The following is a 12,344-nucleotide window of genomic DNA, read 5'->3' on the forward strand; positions in this document are numbered from 1 at the left end:
AGAACCCCTGCTTTAAGAGACCGGCATCACTATGGTTACAAATCTGCCGTAAAGCAGGTCGTCTCTGGGTGACTAACGTGAGTTGTTGTGACTTTTATGTACATGCTGCTGTGTTGTTATCCTGCCGAAGCTTTTCAGTAAACTTTACTATTTTGATTATAATCATTGTGTGGACATTCGACACATATTACAAAGATGCCCCCACCAGCCCGCCCCTCTGCAATGAACTAGCCTACTTATTTCCGCAGTTTTCTAAAGTGAACACTGACAACAATCAGGTAAATAAACAAACTTGCAGGATTGCAGTGTCCTGTCAATGCCGGTTGTTGTTGTAACTTGTGGTGTGCTTCTGACTGTAGTTTGTAATCATCTCTCTTATCATGACATGATGACTCGCCCTACGGGGGGGCGGGGGGTGTGTGTGTGTGTGTGTGTGTGTGTGTGTGTGTGTGTGTGTGTGTGTGTGTGTGTGTGTGTGTGTGTGTGTGTGTGTGTGTGTGTGTGTGTGTGTGTGTGTGTGTGTGTGTGTGTGTGTGTGTGTGTGTGTGTGTGTGTGTGTGTGTGTGTGTGTGTGTGTGTGTGTGTGTGTGTGTGTGTGTGTGTGTGGGGTTAGGGCATTGTATAAAAACAGCAACATAATTAATAAAAGGTAAAAAGAATCGCTGGGGGAATCGCCCCAGACATTCGCCCCCCTGGGGTCAAGTTCAAGCTACGCCCATGGGTGGAGGCTACCCTTGCCCTCGCTTTAAACCTGAAATCTACAAAACGGAGGATGGGAAGGTGGTAGTGGAAGATGAACTTTTAAACGTTATTGTTGTGAAAATTAAGACACTAAATTATGAATTAAATTGTTATGTTGGCAACAACCAACTTTTAATCGGAGTGGATTGAGGAGTCTAGTCGGCTTCTGTTTGAACTTTGCCCGGATACCACGGTACGCTACATCTCGCACAAAGGCCCACAGAAGAACATAAATAACGTCAAGGCCTGTTTGAAAGTTTTTTTTATGAATTGGGAGAATATATTCCCCGGTTTTGTTTCACACTATTTGTATGAACTGCCACCAGTTGGGTTTGGCAATATGGATGCCTGTTAGCAGAATGGAGCAGCTGAACCGAGACGTTTCTGGTGTCAGGAGGTCACTGGAAACACAGACAGATGTGAGTGAGAACCTGGGAGCAATTGCACAAACATGCCTTGTCCGCATTAAGATGCACACACTAACATGCTAACATGCTAACATTAGCTGTACTCTCATTTGTTGTAATTATCAGGCGTTTCAGAATTTAGATCGTGGGGAAATTAAATCTGGTATTCTAAATATTTCTGGCATTGTCAACAAGAATTGCCTCACACAGAGTTGCAAAAACAACATTCTTGGAGATATTTATTCAAATATCTGGGGTTTCTTAAAAAAATCCTCCTCATAATTATAGCCAGAAGGTTCATGGTTTCACCTGAACAGACAGACAGACAGACTGACAGACAGACAGACAGACAGACAGACAGACAGACAGACAGACACATATTACTATTTGTACTATTTTATTGATGCCATTCGTTTTTAAATGCAACTTTTAGACGCACGCACGCACGCACGCACGCACGCACGCACGCACGCACGCACGCACGCACGCACGCACGCACACACACACACACACACACACACACACGTGTGTAACATCAACACTTCTTGTCAAAGTTTGTAATTATGGCCACAATTAGTATAGAATACTTTATTGGCAACAATTAACTCCTATAGCGCCATTGCCATAGCTAATTTTGATACTAACGCTTAATGCCATTGCCGTTAAGCGTTGCGCTTTTATAGTGCATTCGATCGATCGAGCCATAATGCTACTCAAATGGAAAAAATGCTGCCGTGAATTAGATCCTAATTTTTCAATAAATGCTGGCGGATTAAGAGTTAACCCATTTAGGCCTGACGTCGAAATAAAAAAAACGTTCGCTCTGAAAGAATATATATTCAAAGATTTGTGCCGCATTTTTACGATTTTTCAAAAATAGCAGACGTACAAGCTCCACCAAGTGGCGCGCTATGAGCTTGAAGATCTGCTATTTTTCAATAGCTAAAGTATAACATAATGCTTAGTTAAAACACCAAACTATTTTAAAAAATGCAGTCAAATAATTGAAGTCCCTCACATTTGTGTGTAAATTACATCCTGCATTCTACATTCATTAAAACTGAACTCTGTTATTGCTCTGAGTCTAATGATCATTATAACAACGTGAAAGAAAATATTTAAAAAATTGTCCACACAATCAAAATATGTTTTTCACATGGTGTCATTAAAATTAATTAATGTTGATATGGCATACTGACGATCTAGAAATAAACATGGCACTTCATTTAAAAAAGGTCGCAGACGTATCAATTCTAATGAATGTGTTAATTTGTAGGCTGCAGCAGTAGGGTGTGAAAAACTGCCTCATGCAGTTTCTGTGTCCATATGTAGCTGCAGCCGAGAATCAACCTAACTCATGGATTCAAGTTCTCAGTCGCCACCACTGATTTCAGTCATTTGGATTCCATAGAAGCTAGCATGTCTTCTACAGATGCATGCTGCACAGCGAAAATAGACAATCTGCTATTTCAATTATTTTAAGATTAGAGCATTTAAAGTGGTCAATGTTCTGAAGCATCTTTCATAAAAAGCAAAGGTTAAAGCCTCAGTCTATGATTTCTTCACCTGGTTGTAGCAGTATAGTATGTAGAACAACAGGAACAATATTGATATAACATCATCATTTTCCATAATGTGTCGTTTAGGAAACAACAATAGTGTGGATGCTTCTTTCACACTGTTTCACACATCGCACATTAGGAGATCTTATTGAGATCTTATTTTTGCTTTAATCTATGCTATTGCTAACGTCACTTGATTCTTATGCTTAACCATTTTTAACATGGCGTCCCTATTGTGGGAATGGCAGCATCAGATCGGGAATATATTTCCCGATCTGATATTTTAGAATCTATGTATGTATATGACAGTTTTGTTGTCCTTGTACTGTAAGTCAAAAAATGTAACACCTGTAATGAAAAACCATTGTTGTTAGACTAGACACGGACACGGTACTGTAGGTCCAGAGATGGAGGTTCTTCTAGTCTAAAAACCATTGCACTGTGGTCTTGCTTGCCTTGCACCCCACTAGCTGTACTGTTCATTGAAACACAGCTTTGGTGAGAAGCATCAGTTCCAGCAGACAGACACTCCAGCTCTAATTGACAAGATCTATCTGCCATGTTGAGATTGACAGATCTGATAGAGCGGGGAGTGACTCTCTCCATCCCCCCCCCCCCCCCCCCTCTCTGCTCCTTGTCCTGGCCGCCGCTGCCTGCCTGGAAGGATACGGTATAATTAGGCTCATTAAACGGCACCCTGGCTTTAATTAAAGCGGTGTTGATGACTCATTTAGAGATGATCCCACGGAAGAAGTCAAAGTGGCGTTTGGCAGGCTGCTGGCACACATGCACCGTCACCGAGAGAGGGGATGCTGTCATTTTGTCTGGCCGACTGCCAGGGCCTGGCCTTCTCCTCACCCCCAGACCCCCTCACCTGTCATCTGCTTATGGTCAACTTAGGCTGGTCGGGGTCCTCGAACGGTATCTCCAGTGGGGATATTCTCTTATACACCTAATTAACTTTAGCTCTGTGGCATTTATTGCTAATTAACAATGTATTATCGTTAGGAGGGGCTTGCGCATTGATGTGGGAGACAAGCAGCGGGTCCCATGTGTGCATAGGGATTATGACATTTTAGTTAAAATAATTGTGATTTAACGATTTTATTGTTTCGTCATCGAACGTTGGAACATTATGAATGAAAATTACATTTCTGTTTGGCTTTTAGGATTTGTAAACAAAAGGTGCATAAGGCAGATATGATAATTTAATAATTATCATAACGTATCAGATTTTTGCAGATCTGCTATTTCTATTTTAGGATTTGTTTTTTAAATATAAGAAGATTTTTCAACACCGAAAGGATTATGGCGATCATGCAAAAAAAAAGAATAATAATATTGCGATCATCTCAAATAATTACGATTAGGCGATTGTTTAATAATTGTGACAGGCCCATGTGCGCGATGACGATACAACACACATAACAGGACAGTAGGATAGAGGCTATGTTCGGATTGAAGTTTTTAGAATATATATACAGCTGCTGGATTTGAGAGCTTTTGTGGTTTCCATAGGCCTACTTGAATTGAAATTTTGCACGGTTGTATGTATGTGTGGAATGAATTATTAGTCATACGAGCACTAGGTACACATGGTTGTTTTTTGTAGAGAAATGAATACCATCTGTGGAGAAAATGCACAAAAGCTACATGCTGGAATAAGCTTATGAACAGATTGTGGTGCTTGATGTTGGACACCCACCAAAAGACTATTACAGCCCTAACAGCTTGTGGAAAATGAATGTTTCACTCTTTTTTTAACCAATTAAACTCTATATACTTCATTGCCCAGGAACCCCCAGGGCTCTATACTTGCCCCCCTCTACACCAAATGTCTTTGCTAGCAATAGCCAATATACAAGCTCTCCAGAATTGGTATGCTAGGGTTCAGGTGGTTCCACTTCTTGTTGTCTCATTGGATAAAGGTGAACTTGATCTGTGACACCACCTTCTTTTTTTAACTATAATTTTTATCCCACGATTTTGTAACCCATTTTTATCACCCAGTGTCAATTGTCTATGTAATCCTGGGCTCTACACTTCCTCCGCCAACCTGGGGAGAGCAACGGACTGACCTCATGCTTCCTTCAATGCATGAGCGTCCAAGCCGCTTTTTTTCACCGACAGGCAGGAGTTTCGCCGACTGGACGTAGCGTGTGGAAGGAACACGTTATTCCAACCAGTTCTGTGACACCATCTTCTGCACCACTAACGACTCTGTCATTAGGCTAGCTCATAATGACACGTAGTGACATGAAGGTACATTGCCAGTGCTCATTAGCATTCATTAACAATCAGTAATCGGAGATGACATACCGTAGGTCGCATTCACACCTGTAGTTCGGTAGACTCGGTGCAATTAGGGGGTGAAGTTGCATCATTGTTGCAGTTTTAATTTGGTGCGTGCGTGCGTGTGTGTGTGTGTGTGTGTTAGCAGATCTCAACAAGGTTAATAGGAGAAGCCTATACTGTCTACAAACAAACAAACCTACCACTTCTATCTGACTTCAGATCAGTAGAGCCGTCAGGATTCCCGGTCCAAATCTGTACTACGAGCGCAAACTCTTTACTTTAATGCGACATTGTACAAAATGTGCGATGGTCGATGGAACCCAATCGCTTCCGTTCTCTCGCTATATTTCCTGTACACTGCAGTGTTTTTGTGTGTAACCTTCAGCATTTGATATGATCGTCTGACCATGGCATATTGAGATAAGGGCTTCTTCTATCTTTTCATTAGACCATGTCTGTCCATGGGACCATGGGACATCTTTACGCTGTGTAATAATGCCTTCTCCTTCCTCATCGTGTGCCAAATACCAACTTATTCATCCCACAATGGCACATTCTTTGGTTCATCCCCTATATTTAATGCGATTGCATTCACAGTCACACCAGCAGTAATACACTCTCTGGTGCGCTTTGAAGCTAAGCGACATCCCTGTTTTTTGGTGAATTAAAATGCGTTTGTTTGATCTGCACCAGAATTCACACCTGCCCAAATGAAGCAGACAGGATTCGTTTTAATCGCAGTAAAACATCCTGAATGTGCCCATAATGATCAGAGTGTGGTCATATATTTCCTGTCAACACGCTAAACTGCTGAAACTATCCTTAAGCTTACATACATTTAATGTATAGATCTATATTTGTTCCTCCACACTGATAATGCAAAGTATATGCCTATTAGTAGTAGTAGTTTAGACTCTAAACTACTACTACTAATAGGCATATTTTTTTCTCTCTCTAAACTTTAGAGTTCTCAAATTCTGTCCGAACCCGACACTACCCGACCCAATGTTTTCGGGCGGGGACGAAAATGTATGCTAATTAGTCAGGTCGGGCCGAGCCCCGGGTTCCATGAAAACATTTTTTTAATAACTTGATTTTCAGGCCCGTTGAGAACTCTAGCAATGATTGGCTAGTATAGCGGATGCTGCTGGGGATTGTTGCCTTATTTTTATTTTTAAATTATTTGGAATTCTTGACATATTTTTTAAATCTCTGCCTACTGTATATTGGCATGCCCAAAATAGGGATGCCAGGTTGAAAGTGGATAACGATATCAATCAATTTGACACCTATTACATTGTCAATCTGGCCAGGTTGAAATGAAGCACATTTTGATTTCTTTGAAACGACAAAGGGCTGTCATGGGGGGAAAAACGGTGGACAAACAGAAAGAAAATAATACATTTACTAACGTTGAGCCCTGCTCTTTCCTATGTGTAGAAGAGACGTTCCAACCGGCAGGTGAAGAGGAAGAAGTATTCGGAGGAGATGGAGGCTCGCCTGTCAGACGAGGAAGTGAAGGTCATAGTGAAAACCAAGAAGACAAACACGGCAGCCCGCAAGGAGCCCGCTGTCCAGCTGTTTGTGGTGAGTAGCAATTACTCCCTCCCTCGGCTAGCACGACGCTGTACAACTCAGAAATGACAATCTTATCTTAACAGTATTTATGAATCAAATGACAAATATTGAGTACGTCTCCATCCTGTTACGTTGCTAAATGCACGGGATGCACACGCAGATTAGACACACCAACGGACCGACATGCGGAAACAACGGTCGGACATGCGGTCGAACATGTTTGCGGTTAGGGTTAGGTTAGTGTTTGAGGCCAGTCGGACCAATAGTATATGTCTAAACTAAAGCCTGTACCCAAATGCACTTAATGACACAAATCTATTAGTGTACAGACACTCCAATATTCTGTAGAGAGGATGATTTGTCTCTAGATAACTGTACAGTACAAATTACAATATATGTGTCATTTTTTACTCTTTTTTGGGGGGGGGGGGGGGGGGGGGATTTTCTATATTAAATTATACATTTTGAGCCAGCTTTCCATCAGATACAGTGAGGTTTCCTCCATTTGGCATAAATCGACACCTACTCAAACACAATGACTGCTTTGCTGAAAGCAGAGCACTTGGTGGGTCAATTTCAGAGTTGCCACTTTAAGCGCTACTCTTGCATCGTAGTTCTTTGAGGATGAAATAATTTGTAGTTTTGAAATTTAGACTAATGGGTTTCAAGTAGCCCTCTTTCCCTCCAAATTGGATATCTGGCAGAAACACTGCAGCGTACTGAATAAAACATGATTCTCCTCTTTGTATGAACAACAAGGACAGCAGAGAAGATCTCAAGGATAAATTGTTCCTTTGAGAATTCATGAACCCTGCAGTGTTCTTAAATACATGGGTTAATATAATATTCTCAAATACAATTCCTCTCAGATGTTTGAACGTATCACTGAAGGAGCAGTGCTTTTTTTTTTTTTTAGGTGTTATGATCATTTGTAAGCTTAAAATGTGTAAGCTATTAGCTCAGTGCATTGGTATAGGGCCTATACCAATGCACTGAGCGAATAGCTTACACATTTTAAGCTCCAGGTTGCCTATAGTATAGGCAACCTGGTGCTCTAGAGCTGAATGTTAGAGCTCCCAGTTGCTTGGGCACAGAAGTATGCAAAAGAATGAGAGCTTTTATTTATTTCCGGCATTATTGTTTTTATATATTTTATTCATACTTCATACTTTAAGTCATACATTTATTCTTGCATTCTCCTATTGTAAAGAAAATTGTGTCGCCTAATACACCAGATAAAAATAAGAAAAATGATTGAAGTAAAATAAAGACTTTATTAAAGGACCACTTCACCACTTTTCAACCTATGTTCATATAATAGGTCCTCACTAATAATCATGATAAAATGGCCCAATTTTTTTCTACTCAGTCTGTGTCTCATAGGAGGGCTGTGGGCAGTTTAGAAACCGTCTTCCAGTGACATCATCATTAGGCAGATTCTTTTTTTAAACAAGATTTTTTTACAAAAATGTTTAGATTTTCATTATAGTGAGAACGATGGCTTCCATTTTCACATTGCAACTTTTCAGGACTAGAAAGCCTGCAGTTTCAATTAGCTTGTATTCCCCATCGATGATGTCACTGGAAGACGGTTTCTGAACTGCCCACAGCCCTCCTATGAGACACAGACCAAGTAGAACAAAATTGCGCCATTTTTTCACAATTATTAGTGAGGAGCTAGTATATGAAGATAGGTTGAAAAGTGGTGAAGTGGTCCTTTAATGTTGGGACATGTTTATTTGCTTTCACCACCAACGCTCTGGCTTACTGGTATACTTGATCTGCTTTGAGAAAATTGGCAAACAATGAAGAAGTAATATTGAAATACCAGGGAAATCACAAATATATAAATAAAGCAAATACATGGCTCTTTTGATAATAAAGGTTGCCTATCCCTGGCTCAGTGGTTGCAATTCCAGCACTTGGGCAGGATTTAAATCTGGGATTGAACAGGACGGTTACAGAGGGTAGCTTTAAACTCCTCACCATGATGTCAGTATAGGGTGATTTGCCTGCCAGTGAGAGGCAGAGGCTAGTGAAAACATCTCTCTCACAAACAATGCCTCTCATCCGCAAGGTTTTGTGAGCTTCCAGATCTGCTATTTTAGACGTGCAACATGTCGTATGACGGTGCATAAATTAGGCATTATTGGGACAAAAATGCCTTTTATAATCAGGTCGTGGAATTCAGATATAACGTAATATTTCAATGTTTTAACTGTTTGTGTGTTTATACCGTTTTTCAGGAAAATCCCAGTGAAGAGGATGCTGCTGTCGTCGACAAAATAATGTCCTCTCGTGTGGTCAAGAAGGAGGTACGTTCACATTTCTTTGACATGCAATGTCCATTCTAAACAAATGTGACCAGATTTGACTGAGGGGCTGCCATTGGATTTTTCTTTTTTTTCTCATGTCATATGAAAACAGGGAATCATATCTTCAAATTGACATTGGTTGTTCAGTTTCCCACTCCCCCCTCCCCCCAGTTTTAGAGATATGGTTTATAGAGTAATGTCTTACAGAATCAGCGAGTTGAGAAAACAGGCTTGAAAAGTTCACTTCTGTGGACTCTAACATTACACCTAGCTACATGTTTAAGCATTTATTTCATATTTGTTGATTTCAGCTCTGACATTTATTTCAGACATGCTCTAGTATGTGAAAAGTCTGCCTGTGTTATTAAAACATTTTTTTCTCCTCTGGTGAAAAGCTGGAGGCTGCACGATGGCCAGCCCCTCAGTCAAATCGGGTCACAAATTTACTCTGCCCCCTTTTTTGCTAAACTAATAGCATTCTGAGTTACAGTTGTACAGTTGTGCACTCATTGTACAATAAGCAACAATAAGCTGGCTGGTACACTCTCAAGAGTATTCTTATAATACTGTAATTGTGCAATAAAATGGAAAGAAAACACCCTTGAGTGTGATATTGCGACTATACAAAGGTTACAAACGACAAAGGTTGTTGTCTTTTTGTTTTCTTTTGTTTACAGTATCAACCTTAATGAACCATCATACATTTCATGGTGAAACCTATAGTGCTACAGTAGTACTAGGAAAGTACTAGTTCATTATACAACAAAGAGTCTATAATAGCCCAGCAATGTAATGCAATGTAGTTGGATTGATTGGTGTCTCCATTGCCATGGAAATGTGTTGATATTAACATGGCAACATGAGCACAGCTGCTTCTTTTGTGATATGAGCACAGCTGTAAAGCCTGTTTTGGCCAATAAGAAAACAACCTGTGGGATAATGTGTGTAATAATACTGTACTTTGTTCTGTTTCATCCCTCTTCACAGGTCTCCCCTGGAGTGGTTGTTGAAGTGGAAGAGTTCTTTGTAAAATACAAAAACTAGTGAGTTCTCTTGATATTTTGTAACGGCATTACTAATGTTTCTATTATTAGACACTAGAGCAGAGAGACACAGGGATGTGAGACATGCAGGCCGTGAGCGTGACATGAGCTTTTAATGGATGGAGCCACCAGGGTGCCCACGGGCTAACTGGAGTCCCCGGATTGATATGTCACAATATAAATAAAAAAATGCAGCAAGAGTAAGTGAATCTACAGCCTGTGACAGAAAGATCTGATGCAGTTCTGGCGGTATACGTTCTGCCCGAGTGTAGAGTAGTGGTGTTAACAGTTGGTCCTTCAAGGCCCATAACCTCTGTCCAATACGACATAAACAGCTGGATCATCAGCCATTTGTCCGGCAAATCCTCGATTGAGGCATGTATTTGTAAGCAGTGCTCGCATTGTTTCCGTTTTACTTTAGAGGTGTTACAGTAAGTACACTTAACACCTCTACCCCTGGACTCACATGTACCCCTTCTGGCTCATGACCGAAGAATCCCACCACACTGCCACAGCCATCTCTGCTTCGTCTCAGCTTTCATCACACTCAAGAAAGAGATCTTTTACTACTACTACTATCACATCTACATCTGCTAATTCTAATGCTACTATTACTAATATCACTACTAATACTACTAATACTGGTAGTAGTAAAACTACTACTTATTCTGAGGCTGTTACGTCTACTAGTACATGTACAGCTAATTCTAACGCTAGTGTAACTACTAATTTCTAATGCTGCTACTGCTGCCACCACTACACTACTAACAGCATTTGTGTATCATTTTCCTTACTGGTACTGCTACTGGAAAATTATTTAGTTATTTATATAGAAATTATTATTATGAGATTCCTAACATGGTATTTGCTAACAGTTAACTGCAGATGCCCCTTAACCACTAACGTCGTGTGGATTACAGAAGCATGTTTGAAGGTTTCTTGAGGAGTCGTTTCCAACCTGACTGTGTGTGTGTGTGTGTGTGTGTGTGTGTGTGTGTGTGTGTGTGTGTGTGTGTGTGTGTGTGTGTGTGTGTGTGTGTGTGTGTGTGTGTGTGTGTGTGTGTGTGTGTGTGTGTGTGTGTGTGTGTGTGTGTGTGTGTGTGTGTGTGTGTGTGTGTCAGCTCCTACCTCCACTGTGAGTGGGCCACGGAAGCGCAGCTGGAAAAAGACAAGAGGATACCGCAGAAGATCAAACGATTCAAGATGAAACAAGCACAGAGGGCCCTCTTCTTCGCAGATGTAAGGGTGTGTGTGTGTGTGTGTGTGTGTGGGTGGGTGCTGTAAGTGTAGAAATGTAGTGTCTGAAGGGCATCGTGCATACTTGTCCAGGTAGTGAGAGTGCGTGTGAGCGAGCAGTGGGTACTGTGTGATGATGCTTGGCTCAGATTCCAGATGGTGTGTGGGCAGTTAGCTTTATAGATTCTTAGAGAGCATTCTCTCTCTCTCTCTCTCTCTCTCTCTCTCTCTCTCTCTCTCTCTCTCTGCATTAACACTTTGACTACTATTCACGATTTGCCCGAGTTAACCCTCTTATGGCCACCCTAATTAACACAATCGGTGCCGCGATGCCTTCAAAATAGGAGCTCTGGGGTGCTGGAAAGACTCTCAGTCAAAAATTTAAAAAAGGAAAAAATTCAGAATATTCTCCCCTCGCCTGATATCATTGAGGACGCGCTAGGACGTGTACACACGTCCTTTGTACGCGTCGATTGGGTTCCCTACGGACGGAAACGGTTAACAGTGGATTGTGTCTTCTACTTGCACTATTCGTCATTTTAATGCCAATCGAAAAATCCGCTAGTTTTCTCCACTGTGTTATACAGTCAGATGTCTGCAATCCACTGGTCTGTTGCGCCGACGTGCAAAGGGTTATGGGAAATTGAGTCCCTGTTTACAATGTGAAAGTTGCATAGCAGCGCGCGGCTGCCCCGTCCTGCATGTTGTTGTGGTCGGCACTTTGGAATATTTTTCAACACTACAACAATCGATTAGACGTTTTAAAGTCTCTCTCTCTCTCTCTCTCTCTCTCTCTCTCTCTCTCTCTCTCTCTATCTCTCTCAGATGGAAGAGGACCCCTTCAACCCTGACTATGTGGAGGTAGACAGGGTACTGGAGGTGTCCTATTGTGAGGACAAGGACACAGGAGAGGTGAGAAGAGTCCACTTACAGTTGGTAATAATACCTACCTTTCCTGTGTGCGTGTGCATGCATGTTTTACTGCCTCTTTATGGGTGTAAAACCCCAAACCTCCCCCTCCTTTTTTTCACACAGAGCAGCCCAAGGTCATGCTAATGGGGTTTCTTTGCAGCCCTTGTTAATATTACAAAAGCCAGAGTCTGGCCTGCGGCACGAGTGTATGATGTGATGTGTAATGTGAGTTAACGTGTTGTCTGTGCCCCTCCA

The 12,344-nt window shown here is 41.4% G+C and overlaps 1 protein-coding gene across 6 annotated transcripts in view; it reads left to right on the forward strand.

Moving 5' to 3' along the window:
• Positions 1-12,344, forward strand: part of chd9 (chromodomain helicase DNA binding protein 9) — a 169,384-nt gene that overhangs the window by 83,676 nt on the left and 73,364 nt on the right. For all 6 annotated transcript variants that reach the window (XM_079497542.1, XM_079497544.1, XM_079497543.1 and 3 more), the window contains 5 exons: positions 6,446-6,592; positions 8,830-8,898; positions 9,886-9,941; positions 11,063-11,180; positions 12,003-12,089. In XM_079497542.1, the coding sequence (XP_079353668.1) occupies positions 6,446-6,592; positions 8,830-8,898; positions 9,886-9,941; positions 11,063-11,180; positions 12,003-12,089 (477 nt within the window). The remainder of the gene's footprint in view (positions 1-6,445; positions 6,593-8,829; positions 8,899-9,885; positions 9,942-11,062; positions 11,181-12,002; positions 12,090-12,344) is intronic.

The sequence above is a fragment of the Electrona antarctica genome, assembly GCF_951216825.1.
Source record: "Electrona antarctica genome assembly, chromosome: 3".
Classification (NCBI taxonomy): Eukaryota; Metazoa; Chordata; class Actinopteri; order Myctophiformes; family Myctophidae; genus Electrona; species Electrona antarctica.